The sequence below is a fragment of the Pteronotus mesoamericanus genome, unplaced genomic scaffold (assembly GCF_021234165.1).
Source record: "Pteronotus mesoamericanus isolate MK-2021 breed Mesoamerican mustached bat unplaced genomic scaffold, CSHL_Meso_final contig_130, whole genome shotgun sequence".
Lineage (NCBI taxonomy): Eukaryota > Metazoa > Chordata > Mammalia > Chiroptera > Mormoopidae > Pteronotus > Pteronotus mesoamericanus.
Window position 1 is genome coordinate 30,032,220 of NW_026555060.1, and position 23,069 is coordinate 30,055,288.

The 23,069-nt window shown below is 40.5% G+C and overlaps 1 protein-coding gene across 1 annotated transcript in view; it reads left to right on the forward strand.

Moving 5' to 3' along the window:
- SFMBT2 (Scm like with four mbt domains 2) overlaps positions 1–23,069 on the forward strand; it is a 214,057-nt gene that overhangs the window by 178,669 nt on the left and 12,319 nt on the right. The window contains exon 16 of the mRNA XM_054593939.1: positions 15,413–15,522. Coding sequence (XP_054449914.1) covers positions 15,413–15,522 — 110 coding nt within the window. The remainder of the gene's footprint in view (positions 1–15,412; positions 15,523–23,069) is intronic.

Below are 23,069 nucleotides of genomic sequence, written 5' to 3' on the forward strand. Positions count from 1 at the left end.
CATAGCCTAGTGAAGGGATGCAGTGGTTTAGACATAACCAATTAAAAGAATAGATTATAATAAGTTTAACTTTGCAGAAATGATTAGAGCCATGCGCACAGGTTTGATGACGTAGAGTCTGGGGTAGCGAGCTGGGTTGCCACCAGGGCACGTAAGAACCATAAGGAGACTGGAGTGTTCACCTGTATTGATAAAAATTTATATCCCCCTCAATCTGCTTCTGTGGCCTCAGAAAGTGCAGAAGTAATGATGTGGGGACTGCACAGTGCCACTGTGGTCCATGTATATTTCTTTTCATCTATTCACAATCTTTGCAGGGTCTTTTGGATATCAAGATGTTCAGTACTTCAACATTCAGCATTTGTTTACTGAGCATCTGCCACTGCACAGACCCTGCTGCCCGTGGGTACACAGCAGTGAATAAGACATCGGCCATCCATTCATTCCTTCCGTCCCTGAACAATTCATGAGTCATAACCATGTACCATGTGGGCACTTGTGCTAAACGCTGCGGGGTTGTGGTGAACAAGAGATGTGGGCACTTCCTCAGGGAATTGGCAGAACCTCTGCAGACAGGAGGGACTCTTGTCCTCTCTTCTTAACTCTAAGCCTGCTTCATTGTAACAAGCCCACACAAGTACAACTACAGCGGCAGAGTCTGTGCCTGACTATGTTAGAATAATGCCCCAGTTCTATGTTATCTGGGCTCAGCGGGAGCAGTAGATGTGGCGGTTTTTAAACCTGGAACCCAGTGCTGTGTATTGTTTTGACGGTAAGTAAAAGGTGAAAAGGTGACTTTTACAGAGGTCTCCCTTCCAGTCTTTCTTTCACTAGGCTTCATGTGCTCTGTGCGGCTCAGGGCCCAGAGTCACAATCCTTTTTTTTTAACTGGCTAATAAGAAGGGAGGAAATTTGCCTAACACAAGCGTCACGTAATCTGTGACTTTGGGATTCTTCCATGAAGTATGACAGAGAGAGGCCAGTCAGGTGAGGCATGATTTCAAACATCACAGAAGAAGGTTGAAATACGGAACATCGAGTCTCAAGAAGAAAGCGAGCGTGCAGATGTGCCATTGCTGAGGGTTCGGGGCCTTGCACTGACTCCTCTCTGCTCTACTGACATGTGAAATAGGTTGTTGGAACAGGAGGTTCCAAAGAAATCCTGTCATTCTACAAGGCTGGAGCCCTATTTTTTCTCTGAGCCTCAGAGCCCTTGGAGCTCACTGCCCGCCCCCCCGCCCCCCCCCCCCCCCCCCCCCGCCCCCCTGCCCTCAGCCAGAGACGATAGACAGGCAAATAGTGATGTGAGTGCCCCCAGGAGGGAAAGTGACCACTGCTTCCCCAACCCCCCCGTCTCGGAAGCTTTTAGTGGGAGCTGGCTGTTTGGAATTTGGCTTCAGGTGTTGCTTATAGTTCACATTTCTGCCACATTGTTGATCCATGAAGTTATTTCCTTCAGTTTCTTGGTTTGATTATGGTGTTTATTTCCCATGTTTGGGAGTTTGCGATGACTTGTTTGAATTTCTCCTTTGTTCTGTATCTGTGAACATTTGTACTGGGCTACCTGCCACAACTTTTAAAAATGAGAGAGCCTTCATGTGGGAACCCAGAAAATAAGAAATCTGAAGCCACCTGAACTATATATATAATGATAATATACTGAAAATGAGGGTAGCTTTTATTTTTCAAAGCACCCATGGGTTTATTAGTATAATTGAGAGAAGGTGATGTTAAGGCAGCAGGAAATATGCCCTCAGAGCAAGGACTTACCCTTTTCAGGTAATAACGAACAAAGGAAAAATCTTGCTTAGGTGATATCCATTTAAGTCAGTCAACAAAATTAAAGATGTGGATATGCGTCTGGATATTCCGTGGTGTTTTTGTTGCTGCTGTGTTAAGTTGATGCTGAATGTTAACACATTAAGAACAATGTACCAAGCTCACGGGTGGGTATGAACTCGAACACACACACACACATAATCTGTGAGGCAGAAACCAAAAGGACATTAGACGATGTCTGAGGAGGCTGGCAAAGTGCAAACAGTTTTGGTTGTTAGATTTTTATGATTTGCCGTTAAAGAAGATAAGCTATCTTTGTTGACTTTCTCATCATATCATAGGATAAGATTTTTGTAGCAGTGAAAATATCAATAGCAAATGCTATCTCTTAAGCCTCCATTCACATAAACTATATGGGATCAAATAAATTCATAGACTGAATTAGTAATTAATTTTTATTTTATAAATATATTTTATTGATTATGCCATTACAGTTCCAACTTTTTCCCTTGTCCCCCTCCACCCAGTACGCACGTTCCCTCCAGCACGCCAGCCACCTTAGTTCATGTCCATGGGCCATGCATATAAGTTCTTTGGCTTCTCCATTTCCTATACTGTTCTTAACATCCCCCTGTCTATTCTGTACCTACTAATTTTTACATCATCTCCTTTTTTTAAAAGATTTTATTTCTTTTTAGAGAGGGGTGGGAGAGAGAGGCAGGAAAACATCAGTGTGTGGTTGCCTCTCTCGCTCCCCCTTCTGGGGACCTGGCCTGCAACCCAGGCATGTGCCCTAGACTGGGAATTGAGCTGGTGACCCTTTGGTTCTCAGTCTGGCACTCAGTCCACTGAGCCACACCAGCCAGGGCCAATTTATACTTAATCCCTTTTTCCCCATTCACTCCCTTCCCCCTCCCAGCTGATAACCCTCCAAATGATCTCCATATCTATGATTCTGTTCCTGTTCTGCTGGTTTGCTTAGTTTGTGAATTTCTTGCCACCTTAATGTTCATAGTTTTGGTCTTTTTATTATATATTTCCCTTTAGCATTTCATATAATAATGGTTTGGTGATGATGAACTCCTTTAGTTTTACCTTGTCTGGGAAGCACTTTACCTGCCCTTCCATTATAAATGATGGCTTTACTAGGTTGTAAATAGGTTGTAGGACCTTGCTTTTCATTTTAATATTTCTTTCCAGTCCCTTCTAGCCTGCAAAGTTTCTTTTGAAAAGTCAGCTGAAAGTCTTATGGGAACTCCTATGTAGGTAATTATCTACTTTTCTCTTGCTGCTTTTAAGATTCTCTCTCTTTTTTAAAAATATATAATTTTCATTATATTTTTTCCATTACCATTTAGTCCCCTTATACACCCACCCCCAGTAATCACCACTCTGCTGTCCGTGTCCATGAGTCCTTTTTCTTTTTTCCTCAATCCCTCTACCCCTTTACCTCCCTGCCCCACATTACCTGTCACCTGCTCTCCATCTATGAGTCTGTCTCTGTTTTGTTTGTTAGTTCAGTTTGTTTGTTAGATTCCACGTATGAATGAAATCCTATGGTATTTGTCTTTCCCTGACTGGCTTATTTCACTTAGCATAATGTTCTCTAGGTCCATCCGTGCTGTCACAAAGGGTAAAATTTATTTCTTTTCTATGGCTGAGTAGTTTTCATTCCATTGAGTAAATGTCCCATAGTTGTCTTATCCACTCACCTAATGATGGACACTTGGGTTGCTTCCATATCTTGGCAATTGTAAATAATGCTGCAATGTACAGAGGGGTGCATATGTCCTTTTGAATTAGTGTTTTGTGTTCCTTCGGATATATTCCCAGAAGTGGGATCACTGGGTCAAAAGGCAGATCCATTTTCAATTTTTCGAGGCATCTCTATACTGCTTCCCACAGTGGCTGCACCCGTCTGCATTCCCAACAGTAGTGCACAAGAGTTCCCCCTTTTCCACATCCTTGCCAGTGCTTGTTGTTTTTTGATTTATTAATCATAGCCATTTTGACAGGTGTGAGGTGATACCTCATTGTGGTTTTAATTTGCATTTCTCTGATGATTAGTGACGTTGTGCATCTTTTCATACGTCTATTGGCCATCTGTATGTCCTCTTTGGAGAAGTGTCTATTCAGGTCCTTTGCCCATTTTTTAATTGGGTTGTTTGGTTTTTTTTGGTGTTGAGTTTTGTAAGTACTTTATAAATTTTGAATATTAACCCCTTATCAGATGTATCAGCAAATATGTTCTCCCATTCTGTTGGTTGTCTTTTTATTATGTTGATGATTTCCTTTCCTGTGCAAAAAAATTTTAGTTTGATGAATTTCCATTTGTTTATTTTTTTTTCTTTTGTTTCCCTTACCTGGGGAAATATATCTGATAAAAAGTTTCTACGAGCAATGTCCAAGATTTTGCTGCCCATGTGTCCTTTTAGGATTTGTATGGGTTTGGGTATAACATTTAAGTCTTTGATCCATTTTGAATTTATTCTTGTGCATGGTGTAAGAAGGTGGTCTAGTTTCATTGTTCTGCACATATCTGTCCATTTCCCTAACACCATTTATTGAATGAACTGTCTTTACCTATAACATGAGCTTGCTTCCTCTGTCAAATATTAATTGACTATAAAGGTGTGGGTTTATTTCTGGACTCTATTCTGTTCCATTGATCTATGTGTCTGTTTTTATGCCAGTACCAGGCTGTTTTGATTACTACGACCTTGTAGTATAGTTTAATATTAGGTAGTGTGGATTCCTCCAACTTCGTTCTTCTTTTTCAGGATCACTGTTGCCATGTGGGGTCTTCTATGGTTCCATATAAATTTTTGAAATACTTGTTCTAGCTCAGTGAAATATGTCATTGGAATATTGATAGGAATTGCTTTGAATCTATAGATTGCTTTGGGTAGTATGAACATTTTAATGATGTTAATTCATCCTATCACGAATATGGTATGTGCTTCCACTTATTTGTGTCTTCTCCAATTTCTTTCTTCAGTGTCTTATAATTTTCTGAGTACAAGTCTTTTACATCCTTGGTTAGGTCTGTTCGTAGGTATTTTACCTTATTGAAGCAATTGTGAATGGGACTGTTTTCTTAATTTCCCTTTGTGTTAGTTCGTTATTGGCATATAAAAATGCAACTGATTTCTGAATATTTATTTTTGATCCTCCCACTTTGCTGAATCCATTTATCAGTTCTCGTAGTTTTTTGGTGGAACCTTGGGAGTTCTCTATGGACAGTGTCATGTCATCTGCAAATAAAGTCAGTTTTACTTCTTCCTTTCCAATTTGGATGCTTTTTATTTCTTCTTCCTGTCTGATTGCCATGGCTAGGACTTCCAGTACTATGTTGAATAAGAGAGGTGAAAGCAGGCATCCCAGTCTTGTTCCCAATCTTGAGGGGAACACTTGTAGTTTTTACCTGTTGAGTATAATGCTGGCAGTGGGTTTGTCACATATGGCCTTTATTATGTTTAGGTATGTTCCCTCTATTCCCATTTTGCTGAGAGTTTCTATCATAAATGGGTGCTGGATTTTATCGAAAGCTTTTTCTGCATCTATTGATATAATCATGTAGTTTTTCTCCTTCATTTTGTTTATGTGGTGAATCACATTTGTTGATTTACGAATATCATCCTTGCATTCCCAGAATAAATCCCTTGATCATGGTATGTGATCTTTTTGATGCATTGCTGTATTTGGTTGGCTAATATTTTGTTGAGGATTTTAGCATCTGTGTTCATCAGTGATATTGGCCTATAATTTTCATTCTTTGTGGTGTCTTTATCTGCTTTTGGAATTGAGAAAATGCTAGCCTTATAAAATGAGTCTGGGCATCTTCCCTCCTCTTGAATTTTATAAAATAGTTTGAGAAGGAGAGGTGTTGGTTCTTCTCAGAATGTTTGGTAAAATTCACCTGTGAAGCCACCTGGGCCAGGGCTTTTGTTCTGTTGGGAGGTGTTGTTGTTGTTGTTGTTGTTGTTGTTGTTGTTGTTGTTTTACTGCTTCAATTTCATTAGGTATAATCTGTGTATTCAGATTCTCTAATTATTCCTGATTTAGTTTTGGGAGGTTGTATGTTTCTGGGAATTTATCTATTTCATCAAGGTTGTCTAGTTTGTTAACATATAGTTGTTCATTATATTTTCTTACAAACCTTTGTATTTCTTTGGTGTCAGTTGTTATATTTCCTCTTTCATTTTTGATTTGATTTACTTGGGTCCTTTCTGTTTTTTTCTTGATGAGTCTGTTTAAAGGTTTGTCAATCTTGTTTATCTTTTCAAAGAACCAGCTCTTGGATTCCTTGATCTTTTGTATTGGCTTTTTGGACTCTATTACATTTGTTTCTGCTCTGATCCTAATTTCCTTCCTTCTACTCAGAGTGGGCTTTGTTTTTTGTTCCTTTTCATGTTTCTCCAAGTGTGAAGTTAGATTGTTTATTTGAGCTTTTTCTTGTTTTATGAGATAGGCCTGTAATGCTATGAATTTCCCTCTTGGGATTCCTTTCCTAGTGTCCCATAGATTTTGGATTGTTGCGCCCTCATTATCATTTGTTTCAAGGTGGTTTTTGATTCTCTCTCCACTTCGTTGTTGACCTATTTACTGTTTAATAACATGTTATTTAGCTTCCATGTCTTTGCATGTTCATTTTATGGTTGATTTCTAGTTTCATAGCATTGTAGTCAGAGAAGATGCTTGATATGATTGCAATCTTCTTAAATTTTTTGATACTTTGTTTTGTGTCCTAACATGTGGTCTGTCCTAGAAAATGTTCCATGCGCACTTGAAAAGTGTGTATATTTTGCTGCTTCGGGGTGGAATGCTCTGAAGAAAACAATTAAATCCATTTGATTTAGTGTGTCATTTAAGGCCACTGTCTCCTTGTTAATCTTCTGCCTGAAAGATCTATCCATTGAAGTCAATGGGGTGTTAAAACCCACATCTATGACTGTATTTCTGTCAACCTCTCCTCTTATGTCCATCAAGATTTGCTTTGCATATTTAGGTGCTTCTGTGTTTGGTGTGTAAATGTTTACTAGGGTCATATCCTCTTGCTGGATTGTTCCCTTTATCATTATGGAGTGTCCTTGTTTCTCTCTTATTACAGCCTTGGTGTTAAAGTATGTTTTGCCAGATATAAATACTGTTACTCCAGCTTTTTTTCTTTTCCATTTGCATGAAATGTCTTTTTCCAACCCTTTACTTTTAGTGTGTGTGTGTCTCTTTCGATCTGAGGTGAGTCTCTTGGAGGCAGCATATATATGGGTCTTGTTTTCTTATCCATTCAGCTACCCTATGTCTTTTGGTTGGAGCATTTAAGCCACTTACGTAAAGGTGATTATTGATAGATATATAGTGCCATTTTATTGTTAGATTGTTTTCCTGTGTGTTTTTTTTTTCCTTTCTCTTTTTCTTCTTCTTCTTAAAGCAAGCCCTTTAACATTTGTTCCAGTATTGGTTTGTTAACAAACTCCTTTAGCTTTTTCTTGTCTGGGAAGCTCCTCGTTTCTCCTTTGATTTTAAATGGTGGCCTTGTTGGGTAAAATAGCCTTGGTTTAACTTCTTGCTTTTCATCATGAGTATTTCACACCACTCCCTTCTGGCCTGAAATGTTTCTGTTGAGTAATCAGATGCCAGTCTAATTGGTGCTCCCTTGTAGGTAACTATCTGCTTTTCTCTTGTAGTTTTTAGGATTCTCTCCTTGTTTTTAAGCCTTGTTAATTTAATTAAGATGTGTCTCAGTGTAGGCCTCTTTGGGTCCAGCTTGTTTGGGACTCTGAATTCCTGGACTTGTGCAATCTTTTCTTTCACCAGATTAAGCAAGTTTTCAGTTATTATTTCTTCACTTTGGCTCTCAGTCCCTTGCTCACTCTCTTTTCCTTCCGGTATTCCCATGATGTGGATGTTGTTATATTTCATGTTGTCCAAGATGTTTCTTTAAGTGCTCCCCACTTTTTTTGAATTCTCTTTTCTGCTCTGCCTGATTCTTTTTTTCTACCTTGTCTTCCAAAACACTGCTTCCATCCTCTGTTTCATCTATCTCACTGTTTTTTCCCTCCAATGTATTATTTATCTCAGATACTGCATCCTTTATTTCTGGCTCATCCTTTTTTATGGTTTCCATGTCTTTTCCTCATGCTGTTCAGTATCCTTATAATCATTACTCTAACCTCTCTGTCTGATAAATTGCTTCCTTCCATTTCATCCAGTTCTTCTGAAAAATTCTCTCTTTCTTTTTGGGGGGGGTCTATTTCTTTGTCTTCCCATTTTGGCTGTTTTGTATTTTCTGCCTTAAATGTTAAACTAATCATCTTTTAATATGATCAGTTGTTAATCTGATTGATCTGTAATCAGCAGTCAGGTTTAAGCACCATAGGGCGGGGCAGAGTAATTCCTGCAGATGGGGCTATTGCTTCCCCTCAGGCTGATGCCATTCAGAGAAGAGTGCTCTGAGAGAGATGGCTCCCACAATATCAGTACGTGGATCCCATCGCTGTTCCCTCAGTTCTTCCCCAAGAGCCACCAACCCCAGACACTCCTAAAGCATCGCTAGTCCAATCTGCCCTCCATTTGCTGTCACCCAGGGTAAGTGGCTACAAATGAAATTTTGTGCTTTGGCCCTTTAAAAAGCTCCCTGTATCTCTAGCTGACTTGCCCTGGGTAGCAGACCCCCTGCTGCTTTTCACAGCTGGATGTTATTTTGGTTTTTGTCCAGCTCTGGTGCTATAGGCTGGGGAGCCAGGCTTGAGGTTTAGACCTCGCACTTCTCAGGAGGAACGCCCCCAGCCACTGAAATGTCACTCTAGCACTCGAGCTGCCACCCATGGGAACCCAGCCAGCCCTCTCATGTCTCCTCCACACTCGCTGCCAGTCTCTTGTGCTGAAGTGTTTTTTTCTGTCTGTCCATGGTTATAAGGCTTCTCTCCAGCTAGTGTTCAGTTGGTTATTCAGGATAATTTCTCTGCAATTTAGTTGCTATTGCAGATTGGTCCTGGGAGGAGGTTAGTGTAGCTTTCACTTGCTCCCCTGCCATCTTGGGTCTCTTCCAGTAATTAATTTTTAGATGTATGGAATATTATATCTAATTTCAGTGCCCATATTGAAATTCATTAAACAAAATAAAAATTATATATTTATTGAGAATCTGCCATTGCCAGGTATAGTTCCAGTTATTTGTGAATACGGCAGCAAACAAAATTAAGTCCCTGATTTGTTGGTGCTTGTGTTCTAGTGGGAGTGGACCACGAACACATAAACCAACACAGTTTAGATACAGGGATGGTTTCCTGGTAAACTGGAAATGAACCATGAGAGTAACAGTTCACGGAGGCCGCCATAGTTTGGTCTTGGCAGTTGGAAAAGGGAGCTTGTAGCCTGATTTGGACAGGCTAGGTTTGCCCACTCCACATCAAGTGGAAATGGATGTTTGAGTTCAAGGATAGGTCTGGGATGGTAGTATAGATTTGGTAACTGTGAGTTTGCTAGTTTGTGGGTAGTATGTAAAGCCAGAGGCGGTGTGGAGTGAATTGAGATAGGAGATAGCAGTCATGAGGTTCACTGTCATTTGAAGTTGAGGGTTGGGGACACAGAAGGATGTCAGGATAGCGCTCTGTGATGTAGGAGACTCAGGAGAGACTGGAGTCATGGCTGTGAAGATAAAAAGTGTCTGCACATCTCAGAGGGAGTGGAGGATGTGGCCCCCATTGGTGACAGGTAGAATAAGAACCGAGCTGACCATGACCCATTCTTTGGTTATTCCAGGCCTCACAGGCGATCTTGAGGAGACCCGTTTCAGGTGGCTGTGGATGTGGAAACCTTGTGGGATTGGGTTCCAGAGAGGATTGAAAGAGGGAATGAGGAGCAGTGAATGTGAACGATACTTAAGGATTTTACTGTAAAAGAGAACAGAGAAATGAGGTGGCTGAAGAAAGATGAGAGATGAAGTGGGAAAGTCATTGTTTTTGTACTTAAGATAGGCAGTGTTACCACAGTTGACACACTGAGGGAAATGATCCGGTAGAGAGGAGGGAAAGTGGTGGTGTAGGGGAGAAAAGGTGTCAGCTGGCTCCTGCTGTTGACAAGACACCACAGAGCGGGTGGCTCAGGCAGCAAACATTTACTTCTCACAGTTCTAGACGCTGGAAGGCTGAGGTCAGGGTGTCAGCATGTGCATGTTCTGGGTTGAGTACTCTCCATGGGTTCACACACAGCTGCTGCCTTGCTTTGTCCTCACAGACAGAGAGAAAAAGAGAGCAAGCTGTCTGGTCTCTTCTCCTGAGGGCACGAATCCCATCATGGGCTCCCCCCCTTATGACCTCATCTAACCCTAATCATTCCCTAAAGGCCCCACCTCCTAACACCACCGCATGGGAGATGAGTGGTTTCACACATGAATTTGTAGGGGAGGGAGCACAATTCAATTCATAGCAGAAGAGAAAACTGCAAGGTAAAAAAAAATGTTCTGAAAAGAGGTCCAGTGTCGAGGGTATTTTGCTGATGATGGATCATGAGTTCAGAGGACATAATGGGTGGGTTTGGGGAGCAGGGAAAGGCTTGAGATTGGGTCAGAGTAGGGAAAAATCAGAGCCAAAGGGGAATTGTTTTTTGGGTAGAAAAATTGTTCTAGAAGGGTTGGGTTTCTGGTGACTGAGGCGATTGAAGATACAGGGCATGATGGATTCTCCTGTTGGTCTTTCAGGGGGAGGTAGAAAATTCCTGAAAATTATAGCCTCCTGTGAGGAGAAGGAGGCCCGCCTACCAGGGAGGTCAGCCTTGTGTTAAGAGTCTAAGTGAAGATAGAGGTCAGCACGGGCCTAAGCAATAGAGTTCTCCACCTGGTCAAATGTCAGATTATTACTATTATTAAAGTTTTTATAACTAATAACAAAAGGAGAGATTAACATAACACTTAGATAATCTTTGACTGAGTGTATCAGAGGTCAGGGAGACAGAATGAAAACACCCACTTTCAAGGGTAAATAACTTGAAAAGTTATTTGCCTTGTCTTCTTTTCAAAACTCCTTTTCTGCTTTTCACTGGCTTTGTTAGAAGGTTTGTATTAAAGAGAAGACTGTCATGGTTCTCGTCTTCTCTTCCAAGCACATCTCCCTGAGTTCGAGTTTTTGATGGCACTTAACCATGGTTGATGCAGTGCAGACCTCTGCTTTGGAGGGCAGGCTTGATAGAATTCTGGGAAAAGAAGTACAACTGCTATAATTCTTCCAAACCCCAAACTCCTTCAGCCAAGGAGACCCTCTTCATTAACATTCTCCATTTAAACCTGGTTCCAACACTTAATTGCTCTACAATTCACTGGGCCTCCCATTGTATTGACAGGACCAGGTACTGAAGTCTGAATCTTTCCTCATTTTATTCCTTTTGAAAACTTCCACATAAGATGTCATTCACGAGCAAAACCCTATTGATAAAGTGCCAAGTAAAAATTTTTTTATCATTTTACTTTTACAAAAGTATTCATAAAATTAGCTTCACTCCATATGATTTTGAAGTTGAAAAGAAGAGCTCTTTTAGGCCATGAGGGCTTTTGATGATCCTGATTTTTGTAAAAAGCCAAACATTATAACCATGGTCCTTAGACTGCAAAGCAGAGAGGTCTGTTGGAACAGTGAACTCATGAGGGAAGGCTCCTTTTCATCCAGAACCTTTTTCTGACCCTTCAAGAGAAAGAACATTCTCTGTCATGTATCCTTGTGGGCCAGCCTGTCCCTAAAGTCTGCCCCAGAGAGACACCCCACGCCACCCCCGCCTTACCCCCTCCTACCCCGGTCACTAGAATTCAACACACTACAAACCTTTAAAGTCAGGAATCTGTCATCTTCACTTTAAATCAGCTGAACCCAAGCCATGGGAGCCATATTTGCATTCTGAAGTGTTTTCTGGTTTTGACACTATAAGGTCTAATTTTTCTGTTAATGATTCCTTGCACTTTCAACATAGTTATAACTTTAACACAGGATGCAGTTGAGGTTAGAAATGGTCTAAATTACTTTTGCTTTGGGGAGAGAAATTTCCACGAGAGCGACTATGAAAGGAAATTATGGAATAACACAATTTCATGAAATGAACAGAAAAAAAAATCCCATTGATTTACATAATATTTTAAGTGTTGACATTTATCAAGTAGCTCCTGTGTATCAAACATTCTTGGAGCATTTGCTCCTTTCCCTGCCAATAGCACTTACTCTTTTTTTCTCCTCTTTGTCTCTTCCTCCCTCTGATTATTCCTCTCCTCTGCCCCATACCCTGACCCACTCATGATTTTCTGAACAAACTCTTGTGCCTGATGGAGTAGAGCTAGGAGAGCAAAGAAGCTCTGCAGCCCTGGGCAGTGGAGCACGCTGTCAGGTTGCTCACTCAGAGGTCCAGAAAGATGCGGTGCTCACTGGATTTGATATTAGGCTTCGGTGCCCTTTCCCAAAGCATCTTTGTGTGTGGGAGCTAGAGAGGAAACTAGATTTGGATATGTTGGGAATTGAAATAAGATGAATAATTTGAAGGTATAAATTATTTTTATGAAATCTTAGGTTCTAAAAAGGAAGCAGTACTAAGAAAGTCAAGGAACTTCTAAGGAAAGTTATTTGCAAAGATGCAAGACAAATATAAACACTGGCCAGTGGGGATAGAGAGGCTGAAGGCACAGGAGAGTTTATTTTATGGGTTGACGAGGGCTGCATTGATATTAACAAGAAGGCTACTTTCAAATATTTTGTTACACCAAATTGTCACCTCCTTTATTTCTCATCATTTCCCCGTTGTAGAAAAGGAAAATCTTCCTCTACTCTCTCTAATTCAGTAGCTAGGGCCTACAAATTAATCTGACAAAAGACAGATTAACTGGAGAACGGGTTTATTTTGAATACACAACAGACCTCACAGAAAAGAAGTGAAAGATTTTTTACATACCATTTTAACAAAAGGCAATAAATTAGGGAGAGGTGATAAGGCAAAGGAAAAGGGGTTTGAGCTCCTCGAGGGGGTATTGCGGGAAGGTAAATACACAGGGGAAACTAGTGGAAGATAAGGGTTCTTATACTGAGGTTTGTTTGTGCAGAGTCGCCTCTGTGCCATCTTTCTCCAGTGACACGCTTTCTTTCTGGTATGGGAGGGGGGGACAGACACCTTCACAAAGGGAAATTTATGCCCTGCTTCTGGGCAGAAAGGGGAGGGCAGAGTTCTTTTGTGCCTGCTGTTTCTCACTTGCTTTTTCATTGCAAAATAATACAATGTCAAAGTGGCATATTTTGAGGTGGCATGTTCCGATCCCCTTCATTGTGAACCAGATAAATGGCAGTGCCCCCATTATACAGAGGAGGAAATTTAATCAAGTATCTTCCCTAAGGACTCATAGCTTCTCCGGGATGGAACTGGGATTTGAACTGGTATCTGTCCAATTACGAAGGTTATTGCCTTTCTGCTCTAACAGGTTGTGCAGGCTTCTGTATAGCAGTATGTTCTCAACAAACATTTTGTGAACTCCAAGAAATCAAGTGGGTCATTGCTCTCACATGAATTATGTCCTGGTAATTAGAGACAGGGTCCGCGCTCCACTTTCTGATCAAGAGCATAATGAACTGAGTTCCAGTGTTTTACAAGGTGCAGTCATTCAGTCTAACTCTGGATATTAACAACAGCTGTCAACTTAGTGATTGTCGTGGACGTAGCTACAGTACACTAAGATGCCACGTACACAAAAATTAGCTCACAATCCCAAAGTTTTATAGGGAGCTTGTTGAATTCAGAGATGAATGATGTGGCATTGAGAAAAGTCATGGCAAAATTACTCAATATCCTATGCTTTTTTACGATTTAATTGCTGCCTACTTCCAGACTGAATTGAACTCTCAAAGGCATTTTCTTTTCACAGCCACAAAATGCATTTCAATATACAGCAAATAACAGGTAGCCCTGGGGGTTTTTGAGTGAAACACAATGAAGAGAATCAGTTGAGTTTTTATTGTCTGTTGATAAACACTTTGCACATTATTTCAGCCGGTTCTAATTGGATTTATTTTTAAACTTGGTCTCTGTAAATTGTACTGACAGTAAACAATAAAATCAGATGATTATTCTAATACAGAAAACATAAATACACCAAAACTGCTTGTTCTGCCTTGTCCTGGCCTTTTAGCACCTTGGCTGAACCAGGAATATAGCAAAATGCTACTCAAAGAAAGAAACAGCAGTTGCCATGCTGACTACATAGTATAAAATGTTTTCAGGTCAAATCCTCAGTTACAATATGAGAAAGCTTTATTGTTTTTCAGAATTAAATCAGGGTGCAAACTACTCCAATTACAGTCTGGAACACATCGGAAACGTGAAAATCCTTCTAACATACTTGCATCTCCTCCTTTCCCACCGATACTGCGCTGGTCTCCTCCAAAGAACTGTAGGTGCTTTAGCGATGATGTCAGTGTCTCATCTCACTAAGATATTTTTATCAGTCAATGGTATTTTGCTCTGAAACTTGAGACGTGAGCTCAGTGCCTGGCTCCTTCCTCTTCTGGGCTGGGAGGGACTTGAGGAGCTGCAGGCACTGTGTCCTGTTCTGTGTGTGCTCCTAGGACCCGGCACATGGCAGATCCTGACAAAGGGACATTCCACGGTAGGTCTCACGTTCTTTTGTACACAGCGTTGCACCTTCACATTCTTTTAGTTCTCTATCCAAATAACAGCAATTCATGAACATGCCAGAACTTATAAATGTTCGTTGGTGGTGGTGATTTGCTCATGGAAAGGGGAGGGCCCCAAGGGATCTAAATTCCTTGTTCCTTTTCATTTGAGAAGCACATCAAGATTAACAGGGACATGTCATCTCTTCAGAGCATGCAGTTGGGGCTTTAGAAGGGAAGTGTCTGGTCCTTCTGGGGGTGCTGCTGTAGGCAAAGACGGCAGGCTTTTTTTTTCTTTGACTTGGGTCTTAGGGATAAAGGGGTAATTTGAGGAAATAACACAGGAGGGTGTTGGATGTTCCAGGCTCCCTTTTGAAGCTGACATCCCTGAGAGAACTGTCCTGGTGTTAAATAGCCATAAATTGGGGTGGGTTTCACATAATTGTTACCTTCCTTACAGGTATCTGAAGTCTATTCGGAAATGTTGGTATGAACCTGTTGCCTCTGTCTTATTGATGCCGTTTGGTTTATTTTTAAGAATAAAATGAAACTCAGTAGCCGGTCCTACTGAAGAGTAATCCTGTTGAAGAATAATCGGTGGCTCTTTGGAAGCCGTAGGCAGGGCTCCACAGGAGCTGAGCCAGGCTGTTGAGGGCAGGACATTGTGGACATCGCTCTTTCACAGGGTTACCAGGTGTCAGAGCCAACTCAACGACACATAACACACACCCACTGGAAGAAATGGTTCGGTTTTTGCGCAACTAGCAAGGATAGAGTCTGTCATTCCCACTCACCAGCAGTGGGATTGGATTGGACCACCCTTTTTCTCCCATTGATGGCCAGCCTGCAAAATTCCTACCCAACGTCTTCACAGCCCTTTCCCTAAAGGAGAGGTAGAGCAAATGCTTCTCGCATCAGCAGGGTGATTTTCAAAACATCCTTGTGTTAGCAGGAATGACTACGATGCAAGTTTATTGTGGTTCTTTTTTTCCCAACAGGTTCTTAGCATGATAATCAATGCAGCTTACAAGCCTGGGAGAGTATTGAGGGAATTACAACTGGTGGAAGATCCTCATTGGAATTTCCAGGAGGAGACGCTGAAGGCAAAGTAAGTGTTTTCAATTCTGGAAAACAGGGTTCTTGTAATACTTGGTCTGCTCCTGTGAAACTTGTTGTTCCTCCTTTGGACAGAGAAATGGAAGCAAAAGAACTGGCTGTCGTTGTGCAGTTCTGGGTGTTCTACCCCGAATATTGGCATTTTGCTCTACAGAGTTGGCTGGAGCCTTAGGATTCCTAAAGTGAACTAGAGAGTTGCTCACCTAATACTGAGTGTTAGACATTCAGAATTAAGACATGCTGTGGTCAGGTCTAATAGATTATTTGATCAAAAGGGGACATTGTTATAAAAGAAAGGATCTCATTTATCAATATTATACATTATTTACTAGCAGCTCTTACTTAATACTTGATACTGTAAAGGGTTTAATTAAGCCAGATCCAAACATTCTTTACTTTGAGAGTTGATAGTTTTTAAAAGATAAAAAGAAAACATCCCAGTTTGGTTTTGATGAATGAGCTGCGGGTGAACGTGCAGTTCCTCGTTTGTTCCTTTGTTTGGAAATAGGCTAACTAGAAAGGTGCTAATTTTGCTTTGCTTTAAGTTTCTTGAACTCTGAAACTGAGAGCACCAACTGGATCAATAGGCTAGAACTCAGTTGCTTAGGAAACAGACAGAAAAAGATCCATTTCTTGTGATAAATTTATGTTTAATAATTGCTTGGGTGTTTTGAGAGGGCTTTTAATATTTAGTTAGGTTTTTCAAATAGAATAGATCTTAATGGTCAGCTTCTTATATAAGTGAACTAACATACCGTTTAGATTTAACACTTGGGAAATGATGCTGTTTGAAAGAGTGAACTAATTTTTAATAGCTAACATATGTATAGATAAGCCCTTCTTTAAAGAAAGTACCTACCTTATTCATAGTGAACATTGAGGAATACTAAATAATTTGTATAAGCAGTAATTATTTGCTCTGTAATTAACTTATACTGGTACTGAGTAGAGTTGTTGAGATACTGCAATTTCCTTCAACATTTCTGTCAGTTATCCAATCAGCATTGTCTAGTGTCTTTTTTGAACATCTCCATGATTTTAGATTCAGTAAAAGTCACTTAGGGTCTAATAATACGTTACCAAATCACAAAAGGTAAAGGGAATATACAAGAAAGGACGCCCCAAAAACCCTAATTATCTTCTGGAGGGCAGGCTTCCCCCTATACCGCCCCCCCACTAGGTGAGTGTTCCAGGAGCCCATCTGTATCAGTGCACCAGCTGGCGTTGTTGTGAGAGGCTGCATTTGGTGTCAATGAATTATTTTTGAAGATTCTTTCAATGTGTTGGCCCATTTCATGATGGGTGATTTACGAGCGCACCTGCCCACTCTGCGCTGAGTGTTCAGCGGATTTGATCAAAAACAACATGACCCTCATGCCCCACCCTCCTCTTCACCCGATCTTGCCCCAAGTGACTTTTTCATGTTTCCCTGGATGAAAAAAGTCCTCAAGGGGAAATGTTTTGGCAAAGTGGAAGAGGTCAAACAATAAAAAAATGGCAGAAGCACTAAAAGGCATCAAAATCGACGAGTTCAGAAACTGTGGAACAGTGCAGAGAAGTCTCGATAGGTGTTTTGCATGAAATGGAGAGTGCTTTGAAGGTGACTGAAGTTTAAACATGTAAGAATAAATAAACAACTTTTTATAAATAAATTCTGTTTGGGGGGCCCCCCCATAAGTAAATAAGGAGAATATTTATTTGTAGAAGTGACATGCCAGTGAATGTCTCATCCTTACATTTCTTTCCCAAGAAATATTTAAATGAGCTTCACATGTAGCCCAGAAAAATATAAAACAAGTTTTTGTCCAATGTAATATTCTATATATTTCTACTTTATTTAAGGAGGTGATCATCAGCAATAATAAATCACTTTATTATAAAGGTCAGTTCATCATAGCAGTGGTGGCAGAAAACCTGACAAACACCCTTGTTAATTCTTGCTTAAAAATTTTTCTCTAACATTCATTATGTCCAAAATATTCCTAATGGATATGGAAATAGTAAAACTAAAAATAACTTAAATTCCATTAAACTCTCCCCTGCTCCTGAGTAAGCCAGAAACTTGTTCCAGATACCAAAATGACAGGGAGCATTCATTATGCAGTGTTTGCACTCCTTGTCATGTTCCCAAGTTCATCACAGCCTTTATTAAATCCAGCCTGATACAATCAAAACAGTCACAGTGCGATCCAGCCTTGCTATATTGTAAAGGCAACGTAGTACCTGTTATATCAGATGTGACAGTGAGTTCTTAGCAAAATCTTACACAGCAACTTAGGCAAAAATGTCTGTCGGAACTGGCTCTCGAGTGCGCGGGATCACAGCGGCATCTCACAGCACCTGCTAATGATGACAGATTTACAGTCAGCGGGAGTGTGCCTGTTCCACTACTGCATGTTGAGTCACCTCTTTCCTCCTGTTGTAGAACAACTTTTTAGATCTCGACAACTTTGCTATGTCTTTGGTGCAAATGGGAGGAGAGAGAGCTCGCTTCTGCCCATTTAACTGAAAGGCTGACATGGTTTCTGTCATGAATAAATTAATTCAGCAAGAGGAGACCTGCATTTAAGGGATTCAGCTGCCTTAGTGGTGGTCGTGGATTTACAACTCTACAGAGTGTTTTCAGGAAGAAAGGGCATGAGATCCTCCACGGGGCTCTATGAATGCTGTCCCTGAGCACCTGGGGGTTCCGATGGCTTTTTCCTGTAAAGACTAAAGACCTATTTACTGGAGAGGATGGAGGTGCCATTGAGACAGTTTGGCTTGTAAATAGAAGGAAAACTGACACTGTTACCTTCAGTCGTTTCTCAGTATTTTATTTTTTTCTGTTTATCCAACAGTTATACTTTGACACTAAAACAGTCTATGGGAATATTTGAGCATGATGTAAGCAGTCTGTCAGAGTATGTCCTCAACATGTATTGAAAGACAAAACTCCAGTGGCTGCAGCACCAAAGGAAAGATGGATTCTTGTGTAGTTCACTTCAGCTGTTCTGGGAGAGAAAGTTCTTTCTCTCTGATTAATTTAAATGCACTAAATTGACCTACATTATTTTGAATTTCAGGAATTTAGGCTGTTCTTAGTAGGAATAAAAAGAATTCCAACTCTGTGTACCTAGAGACATTTAAATATGTTTTCCAACATGTTACAGAATCTTTTTGAGAGGGGAGGGGGTACTTTTCTTTGAATGGCTTTTGTGATAATCTTTATAAAAGCCAAGTGGAAGCTTAATAGATTTTCCCAGTCATTTCCTACAGTAATTCAGAATATTTAAAGAGGATATATCCTGATATAATTTCAAGTGAATTAGACTTCATTTTGAGCTAGGCAGAAGTGAGGAGATAGTCAAATCTTTACTGTTATTTATGTCATTCTCAGCTTTATGGATAAAAATATTTTGGTTTCTTGTATTGCATAAGCAATGACTAATTTTGTATATGCTCCTATTTATTTTACTTTTTTGGGCCTTTTATTTATGCCCATATTTTATCAAGAGTAAGATGTAATATTTGGCTATAAGGAGATTTATGTGAAAAAATATTCCCAAACTGAGAGACTATTTGCTGAAAAAGGTTTTGTGTATTTGTTAATTTTTACCTTGCTCAGATTTATGCAATATGTTTTCCCAAAGATGTGTACTGTACACATTACATGAAGCAGGCAGATGAACAAGTACGTGAAGAGAGGACTGAATCTCTGTGTGTGTACTCACATTCATCAGATCATAGGTGTGGTATTTCTGGTTCAAACATAGACCAGTTTGAATGTTCTGAGTTAGACAGGGTCTTCCTAAAATAAACACACACCCTGCGTATTGCACAGAGCTCTCATTACTTGAAATGCAGGCATCAAGAAAGAAGAGAGAAATTTCTGAGGAGTTGGTGTCATAAGACTGAAAACCAGTGAGTAAACCAACATATTGACCCCCTATACATTGTTCAGGTGATGTGACCGATGAAATTTTAAAGGAAATCAGAACCATATCTTGTTGTTGCTGATAAGAAGAGTGATTTTCTCACAGCTTATGAAGCTTCTCTATTTCTGCAGAGTTGTCAGGGTTACCACCTTTTTTCCCTTTTAATTCTTCCTTTAATAAACAAGGATGTGAATTCCATTTGACAGCCTGGAAACTTCCTGCTCTCCATTCTCACACCCCTCTCTCTACCAAGATTTTGTGAAAAGGCCCTGACGTGAGTCGTTTTGAAGGTGAATGATGTAACTTGGGCCAAATGGTAGCCATCCTCCTTGGACTATGATAATGATTATAAATGGGCCAGTAGCCCAGTGTCAGTCTTTTTACTCTGAATTTCTTTTGACTCAAAATCCATTTTGATTTCCCTCAGCTCATTACTGAAAGAGAAAAGACCATTTTTTTCCAGCACTCTTGTTTCTCCATCTTCTTCTATCTTTCCCTGTCCTGCCATGTGCATTCACAGGTGGAAAAAAAATCCCTGCTTTGGTTGGTTGAAAGATATTAAAAGGCCACTCACACTTCTTTATAAATGTCAAAGAGGAAAAACTTTTTCTCTACCTCTTACGTTCAGTACCTGGGAGTTTGCAAATTGAACTGACAGAAGACAGATTAGCAAGAGGAAAAAAAAAGAGTTTACATACAGGTGCAATGTTATACAGCAGAAGTGCTCTATGATGAGTAACTCAGAGGGGCAGATAGATTTGGCACTTATACCTAAGTTATACCGAATGTAGTTGTGGGGGGCGGGAGAATGCAGGAAAGTCTTCTAGGGGAAGAAGAAGATGGGTTTCTTTAGGAAAGACAAATGATTTTTTAGGAGAACAAATGGAAGATAAGACAGTTTGTGATAATGTTTGTTTTTGTGCAAGCCTTCTTTCTGTCTTGTCTGTGAAACTCCCCTGTGTGAGGATTTATGGTAGATTTACTCTTGGTCTCTCTGCTGTGATTAGAAGCCACCTCAAAGAGGGAATTTATGGCAGCCCTCCTTTCTCAGAAGTTTCTGCTTTATGTCAGATAATGGAAGCTCCCAAAAAGCATCTTTCTGCATCTGTTGAATCTCAAATATCTTCATCTTAAAATAATCTTTACATTAGCTTTAGGGTTCTGAATGGGTCCCCCGCATTGGCAGCCTGGGAGGATATCCCTCCTCTGTCCATCTGTTGGTCTGTGACTTCTTGAACTGTTTCAAAGCGTGTGTCTGAGACTAGAGTCATCTCTGCATCTCCTGCTGTGCTCCAACCCAGTGGTCTTTTACTTCCTTCTTCCTTCTTTCTGAGATCATTTATAATGCCAAGGAGTTTTCTGCTATGTACTAGCTTGTTTGTCTCTTTCAATATTTTCCTCTTTTTTTTTTTTTTCACAAAACTTAGAATACTTTAGAAACCTTATCTTTGTGATTACGATAGCCTTGCTGGACCACTTAATAAATTATATGGCTCAGTAGTTTTCTTTCCCGGTTCACAGTGGGAGGATAAAGGGAAAGGCATTAGCCCATGCTTTTGAACCCTCTTCCTCACACATCCTGCCCACAAGATTATGTCGTTGGAATATGGCTTTTAAGTCTTTTGTGGTAGGGAAAGCCACAGAATGGATTCTTCTTTTCTTCTGTGGTAAAATAAAGAGTAGTCTGTGATGAGGACCATAGCTTCCCAGCTCACTGGGATGCCTCAGGTGCTGCTGAAGGTGTCAGCTGTCCTCCCACATCTGCGTGTCTCTCAGGTGGGGCTCCTGACACTTAGCCATTCCTTCTGTCCTGGAAGGTTGTATAATGATCACATAGTGTAGAGTCCTTGAGAACATAGAAATGACAGTATTAAATTCAACCTCGCCATTGGTCAGACTGTTAGAGCTGCCTTTTGCCTGTGTATCTTGTTAGGCCAGTATCTCTGTATTTCATATGCCCTCATGAAAAACAGTTGTTTGAAAAATTGCCCTAATTTGCTGACCAACTCCAAAACAAGCCACATTATTGGTTCAGCATGAAATTGGATGTTCCCAAAAGGTTTTCATGCACATTTGTGAAAATAAGTGAAAATAATTCCTGTACTAATAATGCTAGGAAAAGAAAAACAAAACAAAACAAAACATGTGTTGGAAAATATATATTAAGCTTAATGGAGTTTGAGTCATGTATAAGATAACAAAATTTATTTTTGTTATTTTTAAATGTTTATTTTGAAACAATCTAAGAATTACAGAAATATTGCAAGTACAGAAGAAAGGGACTTTTCTTCCTCCAGGTTGATTTGAGAGTAAGTTGCTGGCCTGATGCCCCAGTATCCTCAGCACAAATGGGAAATCTGACCCACTCTGCCTTCCGTAGGTTTGCTTATTTGATCAGGCCCTGGTGCGGCACCAGTCTCTTTGTAACTGTTCTTCCCTCACCCACTCGGGGGCCAGCTCAGTGCCCGGCCCTCGCACCCAGCCCCTGCCGGGCTCCCCCCACCGTGCTGAGATCCTCCTCTCCCTGGATGGCAAGTCCTTCAGGGAAAAAAGGTCCTGGTAGCACCCACAGCGTCCACACCCAGAGTCAGGACGCTGCAGGTCCCCCCCCACCTCCTGCAGCCTGCACATCTTCCTTGCTCTGTACCGCCACCCTGACCATCACCGCCATGGCTTTTACACAGAATTGTTCCAGAAGGGCGGGAAGGAGGAGAGGAGTCCATTACTTTTAAACCATACTATAATTCTATTTTCATGAACTCACGTTGGCTTTTCCAGATTGTGAAAGGTTTTGGCGAAACACTTTCTCCCACTGAATCATCCTGCTTAAGAACGGGAAGAAGAGACCATTCGTTTTTAGTTTCCCATGGCATTGGTTCCCCTTCTCCTTACATCCCTCTCACGTGCTTCTGGAAGTGTCTGCTTGGGAATTGGAAGTCTGGGGACAGAAATACTATCTTTGGTCCCTACTTCCACAGTTTGAATTTTGACATTATTTTCATGATTCTCTTGCTTTTTTACCTTGTATTATTTCACTATTTTAAAAGGGCTTTAAGAACCTTGATCTTGAGCTCTTTTGAAGAGAGAGCTTCAACAACACAAAATGTGGTAGGGGAAAAAAAGGCAAGGGAAAATGTAGAGTAAAACCTCATTTTTCTTCTCTGTTTCCGCCAACTTTAATGATCTGCTGTGTTTATTGTGAAACACAACAGAAGCAGTAAGCAGGAACCACCCAAAGTGAGTCAGGCCATGCCCCCTCCTCAGGGGCAGGCTATGTTTCTATAGCTCAGGTCAACAGAGGTCCTAGAAAAGTCAACAGTTGTACAAGGTTGTGGGACTTAAAGCATGATCTTACCTACAAAGAATTGCCTTTCAGTTCTTACTATATGGAAAGTCCAGCTTGGCCTCCAGACACAGAAGGAAAAGGAGGACAGGGCCTGGCACTTGAAAGTCCAGTGAAATCAACAAAAAGGCCAGTTTTTCCAAGTTAAAATGGAATGTTTTTGTTGTTGATACTTTAAAAATGACTTTTAGGGGGAAAATATTTTAGAACAGGGGGAAAAAAAACAAACAGGTTGTAATGAATTCAGGAGAAGCTTATTATTCTATTTTATTTCCATCA